We start from the raw sequence: 27,175 nt of genomic DNA, 5'->3' as shown, positions 1-27,175 counted from the left end.
AAAGTGGAATGATGGATACCAGAAGCCGAGAAAGGTATGTGTCGGGGGGTGGGGTGGTCAGGGGGAAAATGAAGAGAGGTTGGCTAATGGGTACATACAGTTAGACAGAAGTTGTAAGTTCCAATGTTCAATAGCAGAGTAGCATGACTACAGTTAGCAACAATGTGTTGTCTATTTCAAAGTAGCTAGGAGAGGACTTGAAATGTTCCAAACACAGAAATGATACATGTTCAAGGTGATGGATACCCCAAATGCCCTGACTTGATCATTATATCTTCTATGCATGTAACAAATACTTACATGTACTCCACAAATATGTAATATATATCAATAAAAAAATTTCACTGCCATTTTAATTATACTTTATCCTCAAAGAAGATCTTTTCCACTGCTCTACATTCATCTAAATTTCAGCTTTATTCTGAAAATATTACCACCAAAGCACTAATGTAAATATTACCCTTATTCTGTATAATTAATCAGGGGACAATTTTCATTACTTTTTTAACAACCCACATTTGATAAAGCACATGCTTTTTTTTTTCTTTTTATTTTTTTCAGGGGACATTATTTTCTTTATTCTACAAATGAAGAAACTGAGATACCTACAATTCATATTATAACACAACTGTGCACATGACATAAACATGAAACTGTGACATAAACATGAAACTAATTTTTGCTTTTCACCATTTCATCATCCTATAGAGTCTATGTTGGGCATAGATCAACACAGCCAGATCAACAAAGGTGATCATGACACCTCTGAACAATCCTTTAAACTGCTTCCTGATCCTCTGATTCTAGGCTGCTACTGTGGAGAACAGTTAAGTTTCTGTAAACTCAGTGTGATTCAGCAAGACACCAAGAAGTTTGAATGCATTCTAGATTATATAGTTTATATAATCTGAAGTTATGGAGTAATAAAGGCTTACTGCAACAATGGCTTTCAAAGAGAGGGCTGTGCTCACCTGGGGGGAGGTGGACTTTGAAAAAGTCTCTAGTTGGTTATGTTAACTGTTCCTACACCATGAATTAATTTAGGTGCATTCTAATGTAAACAAACTAGAATACATTTTAAAACTAGACTAGAAAACTAAATATAGTTTTAAACTATATTTAAAACTATTTTAAAACATATTTTAAATTCTATACAACCAGAGCTGCCCAAGCTTTTCCAAATAGGAATTATTAAGGTTTATATGATAGATTTCAAATTATTATAGTTTGGAGATCTTTGCTTTTTGCTGTATGTACAGATACAGGTAACAGTTTCAAAAAATGGCTCCAAATTGACTTAACATTTGGGAGAAAAACAACTGTTGTTTCTTATTTAGCTTTGCATAGTGGTTTGTAGGTACTCAGTATCTACTTAGTGATCAAGAAGTATACTGACAGAGTGATGCAAACAATAAAGTTTATCTCAAAAGACTATCAGCCTTGCTTCTAACCTCAGATCACCATGACCTTGTCTATTGCAGGAGGTTTTACTGAAGTTCCTTGGGGCCTTCTGAAGGCCCCAAGACGACAGAAACAACACAGAAGGCAGCAACCCTGCTGGAGGGGCTTAGTAGGCAATTCTCTCCATGGAACAGGCTCTTTGAGTCAAGACAGCAGAGAAGGCCTTGATGAAGGGAGTGGGAGAACACTAAAGCCAGCTGACTTTAGTGGACAACTGAATTGACTGATGTCTCCCCCTTTGTCTGACTAAAGATCAGCCAAAAAATAAAACATACGCACCTTCAATTTCAGTCCAGTTGACAGCAATCTCTGCTATTGGAATTTTCAAGAACTGTGCTATATAAAGCAGTTCTACATCAAATGCCCTGAAACAGAAAATACATTGATACTTATTTTTAAAAAGACAAATAGAGCATAATTAGATCTCTACCTTGGCATATTTTAAAGAAGCTTACACAGCAGATGTAAAGCTTGTACTGTAAAACTGAAGATCAGATTCACAGAGGTCAAATAATTAAAAGCTCAGTGGTTCAGAAGCTCTAAGGCAACTAAGGTAATTTAGTATGTCACTGTATAACATTTAAATGAGAAATATTGTATCTCTACCACAACTCTGAAACTCTCAGAGGTAAAAAATGGCTTCATAGGCTCCAAGAGAAAATTTAATCCTGGAAATTTTCAAGATTGATGTTTTCCATCCCAGCCTTAACTAGCTCAAGGTATAGAACTGACAGCATTTCAGCTGATTGTGAGAGCTGATGAAAAAAAACTCTGAGAAGCTCTAGGAGAGAATGTTCTCAATCACTTTAGATATCCTTGGTTATTTTCTTCTACCACCAAAAGATCAAGGTTTCCTTTCTAATACAGTGTCCCTAGGGCCTTGTCTTCCCCTTTTTTCTTCCCTGTGCTGTCCCGGGAAACACAGTATTGTCAACTATTGAAAGTGAAAAGGTACTTTAGACTAGTCTGAAATGCTCTTTGGGTGTAACCACACACACACACACACACACACACACACACACACACACACACACACACACACACACACACAAATTAGATATATCGCTTATTACTTGTCCTAACACACACTGCTAAAACCATTTCTAGTCTAAATCCTCAGTTCCTCCTTCCTTCTACTCATGAAAGGGTCTTTCCTAAAGCTCCTCTGCAGTCAGCCCCTTGTTTGGGTCAAACCTGTTTTCCCTAAAGGCTTTGAATACTGACTCAGAAGCTTCTCTGGATTCTGCTTACATAACTTCTCTGAACCAATTGCTGCTTTCACTGGCCTTATGTTCAGGAAGAAAAGCATCACTACCTATTAAATCTTCTTCATGCTCCTTTAACTGTTTAAATCCTGTGCTGTTTTGCTTTTGTCCTTGAGTCATGAAGCCCCCACTTTCTGTGCATGAACTGTGCATGAAGCACAGTTCAAATTTCCAGGGCTAGGGTGTAAAACATTAATTATTAAGAGCACAGACAAGAAAATGCCTCAAACCCAATTATGCTTAATCTCAGACAACTTGAATTGGGGAGTTTTTTTTTTTTTGCCAAAGTACTATCACCATCCATTATGTAACTTAGTTTAAATTTCAAGTATTTGGATAATTCAATATGACAACTATTTCTAAAACAATGCTTTTTCTTATCCTAATAAAACGTTTAGAGTTAAGATGATAAAAAACATCTACAAAAGTGGGTTCTTTTGTGTTTTTAACAGCACTACATAAAACTTCTGTTTACTTCTGTTATCTAGACTTGTGATACTCGGGAAAGAAAGAGTTAATTTCAATATTAAGCCTGGTAATCAAACCTTAACTCTCTTTCTTTTAACACAAAAACAAAATATTATCTAGTGGGCTAAGTTAGTTCTAATGATACTCAATAACTTGAAGAAGATTATTAAATAGTTTTCTAAGGATATCAGTACATAGCTAGTGACTTATCAAAGACAAAAATACAAAATAATAATGGAGTGGATTAATTAAGCAATTATTAACTGAAATCACTTTATATTTAGCAAAAAATCTCTAGATCAAAAGGGTTTTTTAAAATTATATCTTTCGCCTCTTAAACATTTCAAAAGACATGAAGATACTTATTACAAAAAAAAAAAACAAACCTCACATCACCATACTGTAAGTAAGTGCCCAATCTGTTACCCAAGCAAACATTTTAAGTGAAATGCCAAGTGCTTTTGGACAGAGGCTTATGCTATTAGAGGGAAAAAGTAGAAGAACTAGTCTCTGGCTAAGATGCCTTCACTTGTTTTCGCAAATGTGAGTTAGGCAGAGCCACCATGTTTTCTTTTCTGACTCAGTTCCTGGTACAGGTGTTATCTGGCTAACAGATTTATTCCTAAAGAACAAAAAGTATGTTGAGACTATTAGACACAGCAGATAGACATGGACCTCACTGCTCCCTCCTGAAATCCTACTAAAATTAAAGCAACGATAATGGAATAAACAGACAAGAACAGAGAGGGGAGGAAGAGTTGATAGTAAAAAGAAAATTGGACATTGTAAAGTAGTTGGACATATGCTAACTAGGGAAGGTGGGCAACAGCAGTGTGAGAAGGGTGCCAGAGCCCCCTAGCGGCTCAAGAATCAGAGGCTTCAAATAGAGTCTGCAGGTGGAACACAGGTGGGGCTGCAAACAGGAGGACTTACTGAATATCTGTATCAGATTTTCCTTCCCCTTGTACCTTCCCCCTTTTAGTTCTCTGAATGCTGACAACCAGGATCAGGGCTCCTAGGCAGGAGATTGAAGGATCCCACTTTAGTAAAAACGACCAGCCCAAAAGAAAGTGGTAGTTGGGACTCTTTCTCACACGGCTCCATTAGGTTAACCTATAATGAAATCTTCCAGTCAGTCAGAGGCTCTGCCCATGCACACAGTGTCTGATGAGTGTTTTAGTGCCATACTAAAGACATCTGAGGAAAGAAGGTGGTGATAAAAGAGAACATGCAAAATACTAGAAGCAAGAGAATCAATGTAGGGAATGAAGAAAATGACAAAGCTTTAAATGAGACAGAGACAGTGGAAGATACAAGACTAGATTTTTAAAACATTATTACTAAAAAACAAGAGTTCTAGGAAATTATAATTTTGATAGCAGAAATAAAAATTCAAAAGGAGGGCTGGATGATAAAAATTGAGAAAATCTTAAAAGAACAAACACAAAAACGAAAAAATTATAGGACCAGTAGTGAGGTGATTGTCAAAGAAATGATTAAAGACTTGGGAAGATTTCTGCTATTATTTACAGGTGCTATTATTTACAGGTGGAAGACTCACTGAATATCTATATAAGATTTTCCCTCCTTCCTGGTGTTCCATACCACTGTAGGATGACTATAGTTAATAATAATGTATTATATACTATAGTTTCAAATAGCTAGGAGGAAGATATTGAATATTCCCAACACAAAGAAATGATAAATGTTGAGATGATTGATATGCTATTACTCTGATCTGATCACTACAATTACATGTATTGAAACATCACTATGTACCAAATAAATATGTTCAATTATTATTTGTCAATTAAAATAAATAAATAAAAAATTGATTAAAGACTATTTCTCAGAACTAAAGGAGATGACTCTTCAATAAATGGTGTTGGGAAAACTGAATATCCACACACAGGGAAGAATGAAACTGTACTCTTATCTCACACCATGTACAAAAACTGACTCAAAGGCCGGGCGCAGTGGCTCACGCCTGTAATCCTAGCACTCTGGGAGGCCGAGGAGAGCGGATTGCTCGAGGTCAAGAGTTCAAAACCAGCCTGAGCAAGAGCGAGACCCCGTCTCTACTATAAATAGAAAGAAATTAATTGGCCAACTAATACATATATAGAAAAAATTAGCCGGGCATGGTGGCACATGCCTGTAGTCCCAGCTACTTGGGAGGCTGAGGCAGGAGGATTGCTTGAGCCCACGAGTTTGAGGTTGCTGTGAGCTAGGCTGACGCCACGGCACTCACTCTAGCCTGTGCAACAAAGTGAGACTCTGTCTCAAAAAAAAAAAAAAAAAACTAGCTCAAAATAAATTAAAGACTTAAACAGAAGACCTGACATTGTATAGGTACTAGAAGAAAACAGAGGGGAAAAACTATATGACATTGGTCTGGGCCCCAGTGGACCCCAAAAGCACAGGAAACAAAAGTAAAAACAGACAAGGAGGATTAAGTCAAACTAAAAAGCTTCTGCACAACAAAGGAAACAACTAATGAAGTAAAGAGACAACCTATGGATTGGGAGAAAATATTTGCAAGGCATACTTCTGATAAGGGGCTAATATCCAAAACATACAAGGAGTTCAAACAACCCTACAGAAAGAAAACAAATAATCCTATTAAACAATGGGCAAGGGACCCAAACAGACATTTCTCAAAAGGAGACATACAAATGGCCAATAGATATATGAAAAAATGCTCAACACCACTAATCATTAGGGAAATGCGAATTAAAATCACAATGAGATACCACCTCACACCTGTCAGAATGGTAACTGATAGGTTACCAACAGAATGGTAATAAAAAGACAAAAGATAAGTGTTGGCAAGGATGTAGAGCAAAAGGAACCCTTGTACACTGTTGGTGGGAATATAATTAGTACAGCTATTATGGAAAACTATATGGATGGTCCTCAAAAAACTGAACAGAATTACCATATGATCCAGCAATCTCACTTCTGGGTATTTACTCAAAAGATTTGAAATCAGTATGTTGAAAAGGTATCTACACTCCCATATCCACTGCAGCACTATTCACAACAGCCAAGTTATGGAATCAACTAAGTGTCCCTCAACAGATGAGTAAAGAATTTCTGGTAGAGAGACCATTCAGCCTTAAAAAGAACGAAAATCTGTTATTTGTGCAACAACACATATGGAATTGGAGAATATTATGCTAAGTGAAATAAGCCAGATCCAGAAAGACAAGTACTGCATAATCTCACTTATATGTGGAATCTAAAACAATTGACCTCATACAAGCAGAGAGTAGAATGGTGGTTACCAGAGGCTGGTGAGAGGGAGTGGGGGAGATGGGAAGATGATGGTCAAAGGGTACAAAAGCTCAAGTAAAACAGGAGTTTTTTTTTGAGATCTAGTATACAATATGGTAAATATGGTTAATGTATATTTTATATTTCAAAATTGCTAACAGTAAACTTCAAATGTTCTCACCACAGAATATTTGAGGTGATGGTTATGTTAAATTAGCTTGATCATTCTACATTATATTCATAAATCACAACATTGCTTTGGACTCCATAAATATATGCAGCTACAATTTGTCAATTTATAAGAAAAATTTTAAAAAGTTGTATAACATATGCTTCAAATGTTTATTAAATGAATTAATGAATTTTGTAAAAAAAAATTTTGTAAAAAAAAAAAATTAAAGAACAGGAGTTTCAGATTTAAGAACCTACTGAGTACTCAACAAAATACATGAAAAGGAACTACATTAAGGCCCAGGATCATGATCTTTCAAAACATTGTGGAGGAAAAGCTTCCAAAGGGGGTGGAAACAACATGCACAGAATCAAGATCCAGATTCTCTACAGAATTGGACTCTTCCCCAGAAACACTGCGTGCCAAAGACAATAGAGAAATGTTTTCAGAATCCTGAGGAAAAACGGTTTCCAACTTATAATTCTTTCTCCACCTAACTATTAAAACAAGTGTGAAGATAGAATAAAGATTTTTTTTCACATGTAAGGACTCAAAAGTTTCTTTCTCATGTTTTAGGAAGTTAATAGAGGATGTGCTTTACTAAAATAGGGGTGCAAACCAGGAAAAGGAGATAGAGGACAATGCTGCGTAGCAGGCCAGAGACAAAACAGAGATAAGAGCAGACAGAGGTTCCCAAGAGATGAAACTGATGCAGAATCTGTATTTGAACACACACAGAGAGAGAGAACTGTACTCTTCACAGAGTTTGAACACAAGTTAAGTGACAGATCCATAGTATAGTAATGCAAACAAAAAATTTCGGACTATTATCTTTAGGAAAACAAAAAGCAAGAAAGGTAATGTAATCACACTGCACTTAAGTGTGGATTATCTTCACATAGCTGTAACAATCAATACCGACCTAACCAAAAGTTATTTTAAAACCATACTTGGAGTTTAAGTGCAGAGGATGTACTAGATTTTAGGAGAACTAAATGCTTATCCATGATTTCCTAGTTTGGAAAGTAATATACTAAAACTGAAAAATTAAGAAATAGCTATTCAGACTCATTATTTTGAATATAAAAGGAAATACCACAAAGAAATAGCAAAGAAAAGTTGAAAGTGGCTACAGCTAGGGGGCAGGAACTGGGGATAGGGGGAGATGGAAGAAGGGACTACTGTTCTTTTGCTATAAGGCTATGGAACTATCTATACATTATAATCATGTGTAACACTGATTAGAAATAAAAAGTATTCAGTGGAAGAAAGAACATTTCAAAGACTATTTTAACATCTACAAATGGAAAGAATTTAGGTGAGGTACAGCTCTGAGGATGAAGATATATACACATCAGCCCCCTGAATCCATAGGTTCGATATCTGCAAATTCAACCAAACTTGAATAAAAATATTAAAAATTAAACAATAAAATAGTATAAATAAAACTTAGTATAACAACTATTTATGCAACATTTACTTTGTGTTAGGTATTATAAGTATTCTAGAGATTATTTAAAATATATGGGAGGAGATGCATAGGTTATATGCAAAGACTATGCTATTTTATCATATATAAAGAATTTGAGTATCTGAGCAGATTCTGGTATCTGCAGGTAGTATATCGTATCTCCTGGAATCAATACCCTGTGAATACCGAGGAACAATCGGGTATATACCTGAATTTGAACACCAAAGTTATGTTACTTAAAAATTTTAAATATTTAAATATACATATTTAACATACCCATTCACAACTCTGTAGCTCTGAATCCAAAGAGATACCAATAGTCTGAACTTGAGGTATATTCTTTGATAGATTTCTAATACCTAGAAACTTGATCTGGAAATTTCAATGAATTCTTAAAAAAAAACAGTCAAAAGTGATTTTATATGGAAATAAGAAGTAGATGTACAAGTTGATGTCTATAACTTATGTTGTATAAGAAAAAACACATTGTTCTTTAGTTCTTCTTGATTTAAAGTGTAGGAACAGAGATGTTTAAATAAAAACTATCAATGAAGTATTACTGTAGTGATGAGTATGCTGCTAAGCAAATTGATACATGTACATTTGGTGGCTCTCCTTTATAGGCACCAAATAAACATAACTGGACCCTAAATAAAAATGTAAGAGGTTAAAATTTTAAGTTAGATCAATACTATATCAATCAAGTCCAAAACAAACAAGTAAAAGTCCTGTACATAAAATTTAAAAAAGAAAAAAAATCCAATAATGTTATTTAACTTAAAATAACCCCACAAAAACTGCCCTAATATAGTAGCCACTAGGCACATGTGGTTACTGAACACTTGAAATGTGGCTAGTCTGAACTGTGTTGTAAGTTTGAAGACATAGTGCAATGAAAAGAAGGTAAAATATCTCAATGTTTTTTCATACTGATTGCATTCTGATAGGACATCTTGGGTATACACTGTGTTAAAGGATATTATTAAAATAAATTTCATCTGCATCTTTTTACTTTTTTAATGTGGCTAATGGAAAACCTGCAATTACATATATATCTTGCATCTGTCTTACATTACATTTCTATTGAACAATGCTGCTGTAGAACAGCCCTGATGGAGAAACTTTATGGTTTTTAGCTCATCAACTCTAAGCTGTTATATTTCAAGAAACTAAAAAGGCCCTTGACAATGAATAATAGTGTCTTCCATTTCTGAATCCTTCTTTTCAAATTACAAATAACCTAGTTCTGGACCTAACAGCCGACTGAAAAATATTTAATGCAGATAGGGCTTTACTTCTAAAGTTGCTCCTTAAATTAGATTTTGGAGTCCATTCGCTATCAGTTGACATTAATCTTCAACATAATAAAAGCATGTACCTGAATCTGAAGGCCAAATTTACACTATATAAAGTTTTTTAATCTAGCAAAAAAAAGATTAAAAAACACTCCAATGATAATTTTAATTCTGAAAGTATAGTTCCTTTAAAGTAATTTTTGGTGTTACATGACATATATTTCTAGGGAGATAACAGATCTTTGCAATCAAATAAAAAAAAAGTAGCAGAGACTTCAAAGATGGTCATATACTAGAATAATTATGCCCATCATGAACAGGATTCACACGAACCCATGACTAACACTAAGTATTAGCTCTTTTAACAGTATTTACTGGGTACTTACTATGTGCCAGGTACTCCATTAGATAGTGGATATACTAGTAAGCAAAATCAAAAGGGACTCTTGCTGTTATGGAGCTTATGCTTTAGCAGAGAAACATAATAATTACACAAATAAGAAAAAAACTACAGACATGACAGGTGCTATGAATAAAGCACGTGGTACTGCAAAAGCATGTAATTAGGGGCATGTGAGCGAGTTTGGAGAGCGAGGACAAGCTGCCTTAGGGAGGATCTGAGAGGGAGAAGTTGACAAGGGGTAGAGGGTTGGAGAAGGGAAAAGTCCATACATGAAGACATGCGCGGGGCCAGACTATGCAGCATGTTTATAGGCCACTGGAAGCCACTGAAGGATTGATTCTAAGCAGAAGAGATGCACACATGATAGATCACTTCTAAGTTTTGCAAAGACCCCTGTGGGCTGCAGCATGGCAGTCTGTGGAAGGATGGTGTCCTGGATGGTGGGGAGGTGGGGATGGAGAGAAACAGAGGGACATAAAAGTTTAAATCTATAGGCCTTGGTTATGGATTGGATATACACAGGGCAGGTGGGGAATGTCAGGGCTGCTGCCAGGTTTCTATTTAAATAGCTTCTATATGATAGTGCTTCTGTATGACAGTGAAATATTCCCAGTATATTCCAAAAGAGAACTCAGAAGTATTGAATGCTGCTAATGGGTTAAGTATGACAAGTAGTTAACATGACCACTGGCTTCAATGACATGGTGGTAACTAGATATTTAGATTGAAGGAATGGGAGAACACTCATATTAAGGTGGGGTGAAGAGAAAGTGGTTAAGTGGGAAAATGAAGCTAGTCAATACAGATAACTCTTACTCTTTCAAGAAAAGGTTGGTGAAAGGAGAAAGACAGGGCTAGAGCTGGAAGAAGTGGGGTGGGGATCAGTGGAGAATACACAAGAGAGAAAATAAATGAATAGGATTAGGTTTTGAGAAGGTGGTAGGGGATGTGGAGGTCAAAAGACAGGTCTTAGGAGAAAAGATTTTATCTCCTATAAAAGGAAGGAAAGAAATGGGTATCCTATTCTGCTTTGGTATTTCCGAGCTTTTTCTTTTTCTTCAAAGGAAAAAAGAAGCCTGAGGAAACAATGTCTTCAGGCCTCTCAATTTATACTGCCTATAATAAAGGTGAATACATAACTTTTTACCATATGTTGGATTTGTGTATTTTCAAAATAAGATCCAATCTGGAAAAGTATAAAGGCACAGATTAAGTTTATATACGTAGGTGTCAATGTTGTTTAAATCTGCATGTTCATTAGGAGAATACAAGGCTGCTTCTCATTACCATAACTGTTGGGTAATAAGACAGACCAGATACATTCCAGTTAGAAACCTACCATCGTTCAATGTGCAGAGATGAAAACGTCCGGGAAGCTGCTTCTCGAGTTAATAATTTGAACCCACACTGTGTGTCCCTGATTCCTTTGACACAAAGGAACCACACCAGAAAGTGGAACCCATACATGAGAAGAGTACGGAAGTAAGAACGCTGAAAACAAAGACAAAATACAAATGACTTTTCCATTTATTTGTAAAGAAGACATTGAAAACACCTGGCTATAGATAACTGCATTTTAATATTTAATTCACTAGATAGAACTTACATATGAACACCATTGTTCCAAGAACATCACCAACAAAGTAATATCTACTGCTTAGAGCAGAGCAGAAGCATTGAAGAAGCAGTTACTGATTCCCTGGAGGCTGAGTCAGACAAGAAAAATCAAAAGACCTAGGAAAGGCCACAGCTTCAGCCCACCAGGAGAAACAAGTTTGGGATTGCTATGAATAAGAATATCTCATTTACCTACATATTTTATGCCTCTTTGCCTCACATATATTTCAGTTTCAAAAAAGATTAGCTTCCAGAACATATTAGCAAAACAAAACACTAAGCTTTGAACCTGAAGTTCAATACCTAATGAGAATATTGACGGAAGACACACAGCAGAGTATCACAAAGGTTACACACTAGAAAGGAGTTTGAAACAGAAACCCAGTTTCTCTAAATAGGTGTAGCAGATATCTCATTAAATATATTTCAGAGACTGAGTTCTTTAATACTTTGGATATTAAACTTAAGTACTTTTTAATCCCATCTGAGGATTCACTATTGTTATTAGTGATTAATTTTATCACTAGTAGTAACAGAAAATACCAGTCCATTATTCATTAAACATTGCAAACTTTAAAACATAAGAAGATAATTATCATTGTATTTAAGACTTTCATATTTAAGATTTAATAAAAGATAGGATCTCTTAAAATGTTCTAAAGTTAGGGTAGTAGACCCATGGAATGCTGCCTTACATATGCAACCTATTGAGAGTCTATGTAGAACATTTAATGTCTCATACTATAAAATAAAGGTCTCTTCCTCCTTTTTGCTTTTCCTTTTTAAAATTATAATCTTCAGCTTCATTCTTCATTCACGTGGCTTTTTCTACCATCATCGAATAGAATCCCAACTTAACAGAGTGATAACTTGACATAGGAGAACAAGCAGACTTGTACTTGAATCCTGGCTCCATTACTGATTAGCAAGGTGACCTTGATCAAGTCACTTCAACCCTCTAAATCCCACTTTCCTCATCTAATGCCTATCTCACAAAGTTACTGTTAGGATTAAATGAGATTATATTAAAGCCTATAGCCACGTATTTGGCACAGAAGGTAACTGGAACTCAATAATGTCTTTCTTTTACAAAGGAAAAAAGCTTGAAAGCTTACTCTCTTGACCACAATTTTACTTGTGTATTAAATAGGGCAGGAAGGAAAGGAAGAATAAAATACTTATCTATGAGGCAAGTAAAACAAACTTTTAAAAATGATCTAGCACTTCTCATTTATCACCTAGAATCATTAGTTATGTTTTGATGTAAATATGTCTTACCTCTCTAAGTAGGTAGGGCAGAAACCTCATCTTAAAATACTTTGGGAATCTCACAACAGCTTGCTCAGTGCATTCCACATAAAATACTTCCAATAAATACTGGTTGACTGATTAAACCTCCAAAAGAGCATTTATTCTTAGGAAAGGAACAAATAGAAATCGAAAGATAGAAAAATAAAAATTAAAGGTAGAGAAACAATACCTATAAACTACTCTCCTTGAATGATTTTTTTTTAAGACAGGGTCTCAATCTGTTGCCCAGGCTAGAGTGCAGTTGCATCATCATTGCAGCCTCCAACTCCTGGGCCAAATTGATCCTCCTGCCTCTGCCTCCTGAGTAGCTGGGACTACAGGTGTGTGTCACCATATTTGGCTAATTTTTAAATTTTTTGTAGAGACGGGCCATGCTATGTTGCACAGGCTGGTCTCAAACTCCTGGCCTCCAGTGATCCTCCTGCCTTGGCCTCCTGAAGTGCTAGGATTATAGATGTGAGCCACCATGCCTGGCCCCTTGAATGATTTTTAATGTGATTTGGGTGAGCTTATTCATTAGCAAATAAAAATACTTATAACTGCTTTTGCTTGGATGTTAAGAGAAGATGTTTTGTTTTAGGATAATGGTTGTTTTTGGAAAACCAGAAATATGTCGAGTTTACATGAAGATCTTAACTTATATAATTTCTAACATATTTAAAAGCATAACAAGGTAAGCCACAAATAACAGGATCTTGTTTTAATTTTTAAAACTTGGCAAAATATCTTAAAATTTAGGAGACACCTAAAGTATATTATAGGATAGACTTATTTAGTTAAATAAAGCTAACCAAGTCTCAGAGTACCCTTATATGAACTTCTGAAATGGATATTTAAAAACACCAAGAAAAAAGATATTGTCTTAATATTAACAATATCTCCAAAATATTTATGAAATGTAAATTAAGGAATTCAGGTGAAATTTAAAGCTGACTGCTAATTTCATTATCTTAAAATAAGTTCAAAGAAGTCACACGACTTAAGCAAAGACTCTTCGAAGAAAAACGAACACTTTAAATAACCACTAATGGATTCTATTTTTGAATCTTTTAAAAATGATAAATTCAAGAATACCCATACGGTATATAAATATTACTATTATACAGAACACATGGGAATATGAACACATTTAAGTATGTTAAAGGGCTCCACTGGGACTGTATCATGTTTATCTTCCAAGAGAGCAATAAAACAGATGGTAGGATCAATTGAGAATGTATAAAAATATTTAGGAAGAGATGTCTGAACACTATGCAATAAGCTATTGAAGGTGCCATTTGCTATCTTGATTAATTCTTTCATAATTTTCTCATTGTTCACAGACTGGTCACGGGAGCTTATATACATACAGCACATGTAGGAAAATGGAAGGCCATGCTGCAGTTTTCCTGGACCTGTAACAGATGCATGTCTTGTCTCTTGGAGACCTTCTATGAGACAGGTATAGCTCTATGAAAATAATCTGGATTTGTACAACAATCCTACTGAGTAGCAGTTATATATAGCATCTGCAGTGGACAACTGCTGATCTCTAGTCAGTGGATCAGGTTATCCTTTCTTTCTATAGAATGGCGGCCAATTCTCTGGGGACAAAAGGCATTAAATCAAATACTATGTTTTAGAGATGGAAGAACGGACGAATGAAGACAAAATATAAATACATAGTTCTTGGGATAGATCCCTTGATGTCTGGCTAAGAGCAGTATTAGGTAGAAGAAGATTCAGACCACAGCATTGTCTCATTTTAAGCACCATTGTATTTCTAGGAAAAATTTATAGAGTTTTCAACCAACACAAGTTCTACGTGAAAAGAATTTATACCACTAAAAACAAAAACAATGCATATGGCTACTTTCTACTGCCACCAACAATAAATACAGGTGTCAACTATCTCTGCCTAGATTATTTCAACAGTTCTGTAATTCATCTCTTGCTTCTTGTTTCTCCATTTTGTTTTTCTTCCTTCACCAAGCAGATTATCCTTTTTCCTCCTATTAATGTATTTTTTTAAAAAAGGAAAAAGTTTACTCACAAAACTATTAAATTAGTATTGGTCTATTTTCATTGTTTTTGTTTGCAAAAACAAATTTTTATTTGTGTTTTCTATACAAATAATTACACCATACTTGCAATATCATAGTTTTTTTCATACTACCTAATATTTTAGGTATTAGTCCATGTTATTATATAGTCTCCATTATCATCAGCTCTATTGGCTATATATTTCATCCAGAGGATATAGCTATGTTTCCTGTTGTTGGAAAGCATTTTAGAGTTTCTAATTACAAATAATGTGCTGAACATCTTCGAAATATAATTTTTTCCTTTTCATATCCTCTATGTATCAGTAAACTGATAAAGCTGGACCAGCTTAATCTCTAGTTCTCTTCGCATTTTAAATCCCCAGGAATGTGATATTCTCTATGGTTAATAGAATAACCTTTTTCAAACAACAATGAGAGTCCTTAGCATACACAAAATACTGGACAAGATGCTGAGGATATTAAAATAATTTATTTCTATGAAAAGGAGAATCTAGGCTTCTACACTTAATCTTTAAGAGGTTTTGCAACTCTGTTATCAGTGTATGTTGAAAAAAATTAGAATTTCTTCATATCTTATTTTAGAATCATTTCAGGAAGGATCAACCTTTTATTCCACTGGTTCTCAAAGGCTGGTGTGCATAAGGGTAACCTGGGAAATTGTTAGAAGTGTAGATTCTGGGTCCTACCCATGGACTCTTCTAGAGTCTTGATTCAGTGTGTCTGGAATTGGTCTAGGAATATGCATTCAAAAACAAAAACAAAAAACAAGAAAAGAAACTCCCCAAAATCCTCTCCAGATAATTTTGATCATGCATTGAAAAATACTGCTTTATTCTTCCTTTTGTCTGACCACTTTAATAGATGAGCTATTGAGAATATAATGGATAATCACTGGACTTGATATGTTATACCTACATTTTAAAGTGAAAAAATGATAAAAACAAAAACAAATTACATAGAATAATTCCTTAATATATTTTCCTCCAAAAGGAAAATATATTAACTCCAGTTTTTGAGCATATTCTACAAAATGAAGAACATCTTCAGTGATGTTTTCTTAATGCCCTAAATGGACAGTTACAAGCTTGTCAGATTTTAAGGCATAGTGCTTTTCTAAGAGAAAGAAAGTTAAAACAAATTTAAACTTTGAATAAAACTCAAAATACAACACTTAAATTTACCAGTATGGAAAAAAAAAAAAAGGCAAGTTGACTGGTTAAAAAATGCATCATTTAGAAGTTTGCCTTATATTATAACTGAATGGGGACTCTGTGTCCTAAAAAAATATTAAAAAGAACTGCTTGCATCCTAAAGCAAAGAGACGTCCACATCCTCCTTATATGTACTCTAAAAAAAAAAAAATCAATTCTGAAATGTGCCAATCCTTTATAAACTTTTCAAAATTAAAAAAGTCATTTTCTTACTTTTGGAAGGAAACTCATTTTTAAGAGATGAAATATAAAAGCCTACTTCTCGTTCAATGTATATATAAAAAAGGAAATACAAGCTGCTGCCCCATGCCAGTTAACGAAGTCTCACCTGAGCAATTGATTCTTTTTCCAAATGAGCTCGAGATCCACACGCAATAGCCATTTGATCCTGAGGAAAAAAGCAATGAAATAGTTTTTTAGCATTTAAATACCAGTAATAAAAATATTTATTTCCAATGTGAATGTCTCATTTTTAGAAATTTACTTTTAAAAATTAACACTGAAAATCTTTTAAAGGTTTATTGAGGAGTTCAGAATACATACAGCTTGAGAAGCCTAATCATACTTATGAAGAGGACACTGAATTTTGCCTGAATAGAGCTACATAAAAAGGGCATGTGTTACTTTAAAATTCATATCTTTAAATGCTGTTTTTCTGAATAAAAATACTATATCAATATTATTTGAGAGAAAAAAATTAGTGGTATTAGAAAGAAAAGAGTTATCTACAGATGGTATGATTTACATACCTTGAAAATCCAAGAACAGCAATTAAAAAAACTATTACAAAGAATTTTAAAAGATTAATGGGCATAAAATGAATATATGTATAAGTATGTTAGCCTTCATATGTACAAACAATAATCAGAAGATACAACAGAAGAAAAGACAGTATTCATAAGATCAATATAAAATAAAAATTGAGAAATAAACTTTATAGGAAAGCTGGCAAGATCTAAAGAAAATATGAAATGCTAACAAAGGAAACAAAAGAATCTAATATACAGAGGATGTGATAATAGCATTAAAAGTCAGTGTTCCCTAAATTAATCTATGAATTTAAGGTCATACTAATAAAAATAGCAAAATGATTTATTACTGAACTAGACAAGCTGATTTCAGAGTTACTATTAAAACAAACAAAAAACAAAACAAGAATCAGGAAAATTCTAAAATAAGGAAGGACTAGTCCCCCAAAATTTAAAAATATGTTACAAAGCTATAATAATTAAAACTAAGGTCCTAGGATGTGAATAGACAAATCCATGGATGAGAATGGAAAGGCCAGAAACACATATTAAAAAGCCATATAAGTACTTAGGAATATGATAAAGGTGACATTTTAAATCGGTGGGAAAAGATAAACTGATAATGGTGTGGGACATCTTGGTAGCCACTTGGAAACAAAATTAAGTTGGACCGAAGCCTCTTAACGGAATACTAGGATACAGCCCAGATACAGCTGTTTTAAGTGTAAAATATCAGAAATCATTTTGTAAATGAACTTAAGGAAGGCAGAAGGCACAAGCACACAAAACCCAGAAGAAATGATAAGGCAATTTGACAATAAGATTTTTAAGAACTGTGTGACAAAACAACAAAAATCCAACAATCTTCAAAGTTAAAAGACAAACTGGAAGAAAATACTGGCAATTTATATTACAGACAAAAAGTTAATTTCCAAAGTGCATAAAGTGCTTCTATGAATTGGTAAGAAAAATACCCAATAATCCAATTAGATAAAAGGCAAAGGCTACAGAGTCCACAAAGAGGAAGTAAAATTAGCTCTTTAACTGAAAATATCCTCAGTCACATTTATACCCAAAGCAATGCAAATAAAACCTATCAGTTTTTATGATACCATGCCTGCCACCCTCTATCCACAGCAATTTGATAAGTTATCAAAATTACAAATATACATATAACTTGATCCAGGATTCCAATAATTCTTCCTATAAATCATTTGCATATGTGTAAAATGACTTTCATGTAGGTTAACCATTTCAATATTGTTGGAAGCAGCAAACCTGCATATCCACCCAAAGGAACTGGCTGTGAAGCTGTGAAAGAATGAGGAAGTACTTTTATGTATAAACACGGCTCAATCTCCAAGATACGTTAAGTGGAAATCAAGGTGGTGCTACAATTTGCAATTTTAAAAAGGATACATACACAGTACACAGCTTCCCCATAAAAGATATGGATAACATTATGAGAAGTGAAAGATGGAGGCAGTTATACTATCTTCTTACACAATAACATTTGAATTTTGAACTATTCACAAAATTAAAGTGTTCATTATAAGAAAACGGCAAGGATATAAATTTACGTATCTGATAAAACTTTAAAGAGAAAAGTTATTATCTCACTACCTAAAAGCAGCCACTGTGTTGTAACATTTTTGTTTATTTCCATGTGCTCTTTTAGAGCCTTTTAGACTTTTTCCTCTGCATGAAAAAAAATATAGCTGAAATGTATTCATGTATAATATGTTCCTTTCCACCTAAAAATTTCTCATGTTCAAGTTCATTGCTTTTGAACTTTTTATTAGGAGTATCTTCAAATATACACAAAAGTGGGGAGAACAGGAAAATGAAGCCCCATGTATGTACCATCTGGCTTCATTAATTATCAACACATGGCCAAATCTTGCTCTGTGTAAAGTCCCTCAGGACCATCCCACCCAACCTGGGATTATTTTGAAACTAATGCTAGACATCATATGTTACAAACTGATATATATTTCAATCATAATATCACTATTATATATAAAACATGAACAATAATTCCTTCATACCATCAGATATACAGTTTTCAAATTTGCCCAATTATCTCATAAAAGTTTTCAATTTGTTTCAATCAAGAACCTAATAAAACCCATACAAACGGGCTTTTATTTCTTCTATCCATGGGTTCCCCCTACTTCTTTTAAATTATTTTCTAGTAATTTATTTCTTGAGGAAACTCATTTGTCCTACAGTTTTCCAGGGTTTGGATTTTGTTGATTGCACCCCCATGGTGATATTCAACATATTCTTCTGTCCTCTGTACTCCTTGTAAACTGGCAGTTAGATTTAGAGGCTTACTAAGACTCAAGTTTGATTATTTTTCAAGAATTAGTCATTAGTAGTGTTGCATGGTAGTTTTTCTTTTTTGTGTTATCAACTGTAAGGATAATACAATATTTCACTATATAGATTTATCAAACTTTGACCATCTACCTATTCACTGACCATTTCTAATTTCATGTTATTATAAACAGGTGCCTGAAAGAACACTTTTGAATAGAAAACTATCTGTATTTCAGATTTCTTTCTTTGGAGACAGCCACAGAAATAGAATATTATGTTAAAAGTCTGAATTTTTAAAAATGCATATGGGCCAAACTACTCTTTAAAAGGCTCTTTACATTCCCACTAACTGGATGTGATACTATTTCATCAAATCCTTGTCAGTTCTAATTATTCTAATTTTAAATTTGCTAATTTAATAAGGCAAAGATTTAACCACATGTGATTTAATTAGCCTTTTTACTTAAAAGGTAAATTAAATAGCACTTACTATTTGCACCATTCTAGGCACCAGAGATGCAGTAAAAAGGCCCCTCTTCTAAGAAAGCTTACTTTCCAATGGGACAGAGAACACTGATTAATTTACAAAATACTTACCTAAATTCTATCTTATCACAGGGATAACATGTTTCCACATGAAATCAATTTCTATCCAACAGGCCCATATTTCTTTAAGAACCAAAATTTTGAATCTTTTCAGCTATAAATCATTCTAAAATCTTATATACTTTCCTGACTTTAAAAGAGCATTTTCTCCTGACAATCATGGGGATATTAAATTTCTGAAAATTTCTGTGGTTAGCACAAATTATGGATGTTAAGATCAAGGTTTTAATCTTCTAAAACAGGGGTCAGTAAACTATGGCCTGTAGGGTCAAATTCAGCCTGTTTTTGAATGGCCTCTGAGCTAAGAAAAGGTTTTTATACTTGTAAAGGTTGTTTTAAAAAAAGAGGAAGAGAACACCACTTCAAAAACTGTATGTGATTCACAAAGCCTAAAATATTTATTCTCTGGCCCTTTACGGAAAAAGTTTGCTATTCCCTGTTCCAGAAGATGCCCACTTCTGAACTAGGTTTTTGGCATTAAATCCCTGCTCTGACAGGCAGCTCTAGGGCTGAGCCACCTTCTCCAGTGATTTGGGAAACACAGTTTGAGGACTCTGCTCAAAGTTTTCTGTACACTCCACCTCTTTTTACATTTTCAAGACTGCTTTTATAATTTTGCATTCTTCTTTGTTTGATTTCATAAAGACCTCAGCAAAATGCTTGTGGAATTGCCTAGTCTCTAAAACAAATGATTTTGGAAGTTAAAGGTTCTCTTTTGGAAGCCTGCTCTTCTGCCCACATATTGAAAGGGTGAAAACAAATACATTAGCCTGTTAGACTTGCCCACGTGGTCCACAAAAAAGGGGGGCAGCACTAATTATCATGTTCTTTTAAGGAACAACCAAAGTATGCATACACACACACACGTTGGTATACCAAAACAGCACTGGCCAAGGATTATACTGAAGACAACACTGAAGGCCATCAGTAAGCAACCACTCCAGACTGAGTTGTGTGTGTGGTTAATATCTGCTTCCTACAGTTTTTAATGTAATTTTACCTCATAACTCTTTTATATCCATTACCTCTAGAAATCTGTGGGCTTAAAAACCTAAAAACTAAACTTGTTAGAAGTATGAGGATTTAAGCTATTGCATTAAAGATAGAATAAGAAACTTTACAGACTGAAATCTAACAAGTTGAAGTTTAATAAACAGCCACACTTCCAATCCTGAACAAAATAATGCAAAAGAACACAGAAAAAAGAAGTACCAGAAATTACTCTATGATCCTGAAATAGAGACTTTTTGTCATATATTTTGCCTGTTCAGGAATTATGGATTCCATTTAGAAAAGGTAAAGTATATTTTTATTAAAAGAGGTAGAGGCTGGGCGCGGTGGCTCATGCCTGTAATCCTAGCACTCTGGGAGGCCAAGGCAGGCAGATTGGTCAAAGTCAGGAGTTCAAGACCAGCCTGAGCAACAGCGAGACCCTGTCTCTACTAAAAATAGAAAGAAGTTAATTGGCCAACTAAAAATATATAGAAAAAATTAGCCAGGCATGGTGGCGCCACATGCCTGTAGTCCCAGCTATTTGGGAAGCTGAGGCAGGAGGATCATGTGAGTGAGCCCAGGAGTTTGAAATTGCTGTGAGCTAGGCTGACACCATGGCACTCTAGCCCGGGCAACAGAGTGAGACTCTGTCTCAAAAAAAACCAAAAACGAGGTAGAATAACCACTGATTAGGAAACTGAAAATTTGCGAGGAAAGCTGTGCACATTAAACAAAAAGATGTGGGAAAAGAAAATAAAAAGTAAACGTTTAGAACTAAAATGTAAATGCCCTATTTGTGTCTTTCATACAAAGCTCTACTTAAATTATGTACATTTGGCTTAAGCCTTAAAAGAACAATTATCTTCAGGAAAGAAATTGTAGGCAACTTTACTAAAATGGCCTTGTAACAATCATCAAACCAGAACATGTGACCTAGTTACTCTAAGAGAAAAGGTAAGTAAGAAGTCATAGTAAATTTCTTTTTGTTGTAATTGAACAAAAAAAATCAGTTGAAAAGAAAACATTAGAAACCACTGAGAAATTTATTAGATAACTTACTTAAATGGTCAAAACAATATTATAGAAGGCATTTAAATTAACTACTGCCATCTAGTGAATCAGTCCTATAATTACAGGACTTGACCACTTTGAAACCCATGTTCCTATTTCATTATTTTCAGAACTACTCCACTCACTGTTTTTATTAGGGCTTAGGGAATTACATGCAAGACATACTTATCAAATTTATGGCTTAAGTAAATTGAGAAAGGAACAGCTATTGCATTAAAGATAGAATAAGAACCTTTACAGACTGAAATCTAACAAGTTGAAGTTTAATAGAGATAAACAGCCACACTTCCATTCCTGAACAAAATAATGTAAAAGAACACAGGAAAAAAGAAGTACCAGTATAGGGATGGGAGAACAAGGCCCCAAAGCAACATATATGACAGAGTTGGCAGTACTCATATGAGGTAACAATGAAGGTGGTAACCAAATTCACATACACTGAAGCATCTTCAATGGAAAATATAAGAAACAGAAACTCGCTATGTTTAAACACTGGTAGAACTACTGACAGAGAAGACACCTGGAAAACAGCTTTGACTCTCTGAAGGGCTGTCGCACAGAAGTGGAGATCAAACTGAGTAACTTAACCAACTGGATTTACCTTTTAGTCTATCATAATTTACTAAAAGGTGGGAAAAGAAATACTTTTTTAGAGTGAACTATAACATATCCAATAATAAATTCACATCATACAAGCAGTATAAGGCAGAACTGTCCAAGAGAACTTTCTGTGATGATAGAGATGCTATCCAATAAGGTAGCTGCTAGCCACAAGTGTTTGAAATGTGGCCCATGAGCCTCAGGAACTAAACTTTAATTTAATTTAAATTTAAGTAGCCACATGTGGCTAGTGGCCACTGTTTTTGAACAGCACAAGTGTAAGGGATATTTTTTACAGCTAATTCTTTTAGGCATTAATTCACTTAGTATGTTAAAAATAATATGTTAGCAATAAAGGGAAGTGGGAGTGGGTGATGGTGTGGGGAGAAGCAAAACTTCACAAACAGTAAAATTAAATAAGTAAATATTTCTAGGAAGATATACAGTGAGTTTTTTGTAACTAATAAATTTTGGGGCTTTTGAGTATTGTTTACTTGTTTCTGTTGTTTAGTTTTTGCTATACTGAATAGAGATTTTAATAAATATATAAATAACATTCAGTTCTAAACTAGGTCTATTTTATTCATAGATAGTTTTATTTATTGATCTTATTTTGGCCCTCAATCTGTTTCCTTAAGTTCTGTAATTTCTTTTTTAATATCATTCTTGCCTTGTCATCTCACCTTTGAACACCTGTATTGTTGAATTCTCATTTTCATTAAGTATTATTTCTTTAGCCAAAATGCTCACGTGATTTTGTCCTTTTCCTTGGATTATATTGCCTTTCAGGTGGGGTTTATCTTTCTTTTGTATGAAACTTTCTTTAATTCTTTTCTTGTTGTAATGTGTTGGTGTAGCTGCCATTTATTCTTGATTTTATCATGACTAACATGGGCAGCTCTCCTACAGAACAAGTGTATTCTCCTTGACATACTTCTACCTTTTCCCCCCTCTAGAGTTTCAAGGCCTGAGTATTATACCTGGCATGGGAGTTGAAGGAGGAAGGACCCTCCCTTGGAGCTCTATGTGGCTTTGGTTATTTGGGTTCCCTTGCTCTGGTGAGATTTTGTCAAGTGCTCCATACAAGGGCACATTCCACTGAGTAATGGATTTGATCACATGGGTCTGTGCCTCCAACTTAGCTTTAAGTCCTAAAAGTAGCAAGCCCTAGCAAGTTTTCTTGCTTCTGTGAAATCCTGACACACAATGTGATGGTAGGTAGGTGTATTGTTTGATGTTGTCCAAGGGTGCTATTTCATTCTGTTTGATTCTTTCCAGACTGGAAAAAAGCTCAAAAGTATTTGGTAAAAAGCTCATAATTTGGTAAATTCACCTTCTTTCTCTAAATGGCTTTTGAAAGGTGGGAGAATAACACTAGGATTTTCTTTCTTTCCTCGATGTCTACTTTTTGAAGTTATAGCATGAAGTTTTACATAGTCTTCTCTGAGTGGTTGCTACCTGTGATTTTTGTTGTTGTTTCATCAAAAAGGCAGTCTGTGATCTATTCTCATTTCACATCTTTACCTGGAAGTCTCTTTTTAAATAAAAGCTGGGCTATGCTTTTAAATAAAAGCCATAAGTGAATATGCACAATAAATATTTCTTTTGTTTTTGAGACAGAGTCTCATTCTTTGCCCAGGGTAGAGTGCCATGGCGTCAGCCTAGCTCACAGCAACCTCAAACTCCTGGGCTCAAGCGATCCTTCTGCCTTAGCCTCCCGAGTAGCTGGGACTACAGGCATGCACCACCATGCCCAGCTCATTTTTTCTATATATTTTTAGTTGGCCAATTAATTTCTTTGTATTAATAGTAGAGACAGGGTCTCGTTCTTGCTCAGGCTAGTTTTGAACTCCTGACCTTGAGCGATCCTCCCGCCTCAGCCTCCCAGAGTGCTAGGATTATAGGCGTGAGCCACCACACCCGGCCTGCACAATAAATATTAAAACTTTGGTAGAAGCAATTAGAAATCAAGACAGAAAAATGGCCACAATATTAAATAAGTAATTGTCAAGTCAATCTCATAAAATCAGTCAATGTTGGTAACAAAATGAGCAGCTCTTCTTTAGGACTGTAATATTTATACAAGAATTGCACACTAAAAACCCCCAATTCTTAAACTTACAGGTAAATTCCCTTTTAATTTTACTTTAGACCTCCTGTATTCCTGATTGAATATCATTTAAACTATATTCTTATACTCACAGGCCAGGGCTGTAGATCATTTAGTCCCTTTTCTAATTTCTCAACATCTGGAAACTTTGTGGCTCCATCGGCATCTGCCATTAGGATCTTTTTTCCTCGAGAACTGAAAACACCCTGTATTAAAAAATGTCAAGTAAAGGAAAATTGCTTAAAATTAAAGTTAAATTCAATGACATTTCAGTTTGTTCTGTTTTATTTAAAATACCTAACAGTGAAATATTAGGTATGAGATGGCAGAAGGAGACCAAAGTTCACTGAAAATAAATACTGTAAATTGATAAGATTCCCCCTACATCAATTTATTGCTTCTCTTTATTATTTTAAAAATTTTGTGAGGTCATACTAATACCTTGAAAAATATCAACATAATAAAATAGGTTTGGACAAACTAAAGATATTCTACACAGCTAAGGATAAAAAAGTAAAATACTTAATATATATGTATATGTGTCATAATGCTTAAAAGGGATCCAGGGCTGTTTAGAAGCACATATAAAGAACATGTTTATAAACAGGTTGAACGATCTAACACATAGACTTGCTGTGAAATACATAATAGATGTTTAGTATTCTTTATTATAGGATCTAAAGCATGTGTGGCCTTCACATCACTGCCGAACTCCTTGAAAAAGTACTTGACCATAGCGGCTGGCTCCCATCCATGTTTCCTCAATCATCCTTTATGCCCTCTGACTATTTCTCATATGCCTCATTTTCTCAAGGAACTTCCTGGTTCTTTTTCCCTCTGACTTCCTCCTTGCCAAGGTACTGGCTTTCGACAATCACCTGACATATGTGGATGGCACACTCACATCCTCTCGCTCTTCTGGATACCACTACTTGTAACCTCAACTGTCATATGGCTCCAACTCAACATATTGCCTCTCCCACCAGCTCCCCCTCCAGTGTGTCATTCTTTCTATTAATGGCATCATCATCATCCTCCCCCATACCCAAGGCCACTGGTACTCATCCTCCCCATCACCAGATCTAATTCTACCTCTTTTAATAGCAACCACATTTGTCTCCACCTTTTCTTCTCTCGTGTCATTCTCTTAATCCAAATGAATATTCATTATACTTTGCCCTACAATGCCACACTCACTGCTGGCTGATTAATTTTTAAGTGTCATTTAGTCAATGGTAAAAAGTTTAAAAGCCCCTAGTCTAAAGTTCATGATCTAAACTCACCCACCCCTCCAGCTTGATCACTCCAGCCCAGCCACATGAAGCATGAGCGGGTCCTTTACTGTGGCTTGTTCTTTCACACCTCTGTGCCTTGGGTCATGTTCCTCCTCTGTTAAGCTCCCTGTCCCTCCAACTTTTTTGTGTGGATAAGTCCTAACCCTCCCTGAAAACTCCATTCAGAATTTACCTCCCCTGGGAAGTCTTTTCTGCTTCTCCCAGATGAAGGGTGGTGCCAATATCTTGCATATATTTCTATTGTATAATAGCATTTAAAAACACTATATGGCAATGGTCTGTTTCCCTACTAAGCTGTGATATCCTCAAAGATAGAATGGGTGTCATCTTTCATCTCGGTTATCTCTAATAAAGTGCAATATTGGCTGAATAAACAAATGGATAGATTTAAAGCCTATTTAAATTGATGATATTGCATCAATCCTACCTTCTCTCTTTCACATATCCTGCGAACCAGTCACGGTGAATCACTGTTTCTAGTACATATCCCAAGAATTCTTACTTCTGTTACTTCTGGCTTTGCTGAATGGCATGCCATTTTCTCAAATCTTTCTTTATAGAGTTATCAGAGTGGTGAACAGCATGGATTTCAGAGTTACATTAACCTAAGCCAAATCTTGACCCTACCTGAGCATCTATGTGACTTTGGTTAACTTACTTTACCTATCTATGCCTTACTTTCCTCATCTATACATATAATCAAAATAACAGCACCAAGATCATGTGACACTGTGAGGAGGATTACGTGTCATAATTATGGTGAAGTGGTTAATTTACTCTCTAGTTCAAAATAAACAATCAGTACACCACCCCTGGAACCCTGGCTTCAATGACATCTCTTTTGTGAAATCTGCCATTTCCCTGATATGGCTGTGACTGTTAGTTACCTACCCAAGATCTACTCTTTCCTTCCTCCTTCCTGATTTGGTTGGGAATAAAAATATTAAAAAAAAAAAAATTCTCGGCCTTCCTTGGAAGTAGGGGTGGCCCTGTGACACTATTCTGGCCTATAAGATATAAGTAAAATTTATCACTAAAAGTTAAGTTATTGGCCTTAAAAATGGTCAATCCAGCCGGCATGCACCCTTTAAACTCTGCTCTTATCCTTGCTGTTTGGAATGTGGATGCAATAGCTAGTGCTCCAGGAGTCACCTTCTGTCCCTGAGGAAGAAGAAGTGAAACGGTAGAAGCCCAGGTTTCTGATGACACTGTGGAATTGCTGAACAACTCCTGGACTGTCCACCTCTACACTTCTTTTTATGGGTGAAAAATAAACAAACCTCTAAGTAATTTAAGGAACTGTTATATGGCTTTTCTTTCACATATCTTGATTTCTGAACTTTCTTTCAGTGTATATTGATTGCTGATACACGTCAGCTGAAAGTAATGTCTTCTTTCTTAGTACTCCATCTGTGTGTCTCCCATAAGTACAAT

The 27,175-nt window shown here is 35.0% G+C and overlaps 1 protein-coding gene and 1 long non-coding RNA gene across 3 annotated transcripts in view; one reads left to right on the top strand and one right to left on the bottom strand.

The window, feature by feature from the left end:
- Nucleotides 1–27,175, bottom strand: part of ALG5 (ALG5 dolichyl-phosphate beta-glucosyltransferase) — a 38,976-nt gene that overhangs the window by 247 nt on the left and 11,554 nt on the right. For both annotated transcript variants that reach the window (XM_012748103.2, XM_012748104.3), the window contains exons 6-9: nt 24,539–24,652; nt 16,324–16,383; nt 11,151–11,302; nt 1,741–1,826 (exon numbers count right to left, since the gene is read on the bottom strand). In XM_012748103.2, the coding sequence (XP_012603557.1) occupies nt 1,741–1,826; nt 11,151–11,302; nt 16,324–16,383; nt 24,539–24,652 (412 nt within the window). The remainder of the gene's footprint in view (nt 1–1,740; nt 1,827–11,150; nt 11,303–16,323; nt 16,384–24,538; nt 24,653–27,175) is intronic.
- LOC142874892 (uncharacterized) lies at nt 541–26,959 on the top strand. The gene is made up of 3 exons (XR_012922475.1): nt 541–826; nt 14,062–14,180; nt 26,875–26,959. It is a non-coding gene; the product is annotated as an uncharacterized LOC142874892 (long non-coding RNA).

The sequence above is a fragment of the Microcebus murinus genome, chromosome 13 (assembly GCF_040939455.1).
Source record: "Microcebus murinus isolate Inina chromosome 13, M.murinus_Inina_mat1.0, whole genome shotgun sequence".
In the NCBI taxonomy this organism is placed as follows: Eukaryota; Metazoa; Chordata; class Mammalia; order Primates; family Cheirogaleidae; genus Microcebus; species Microcebus murinus.
The sequence above is the reverse complement of the archived record's forward strand: the minus strand, read 5'-3'. Positions and strand labels throughout refer to the sequence as shown.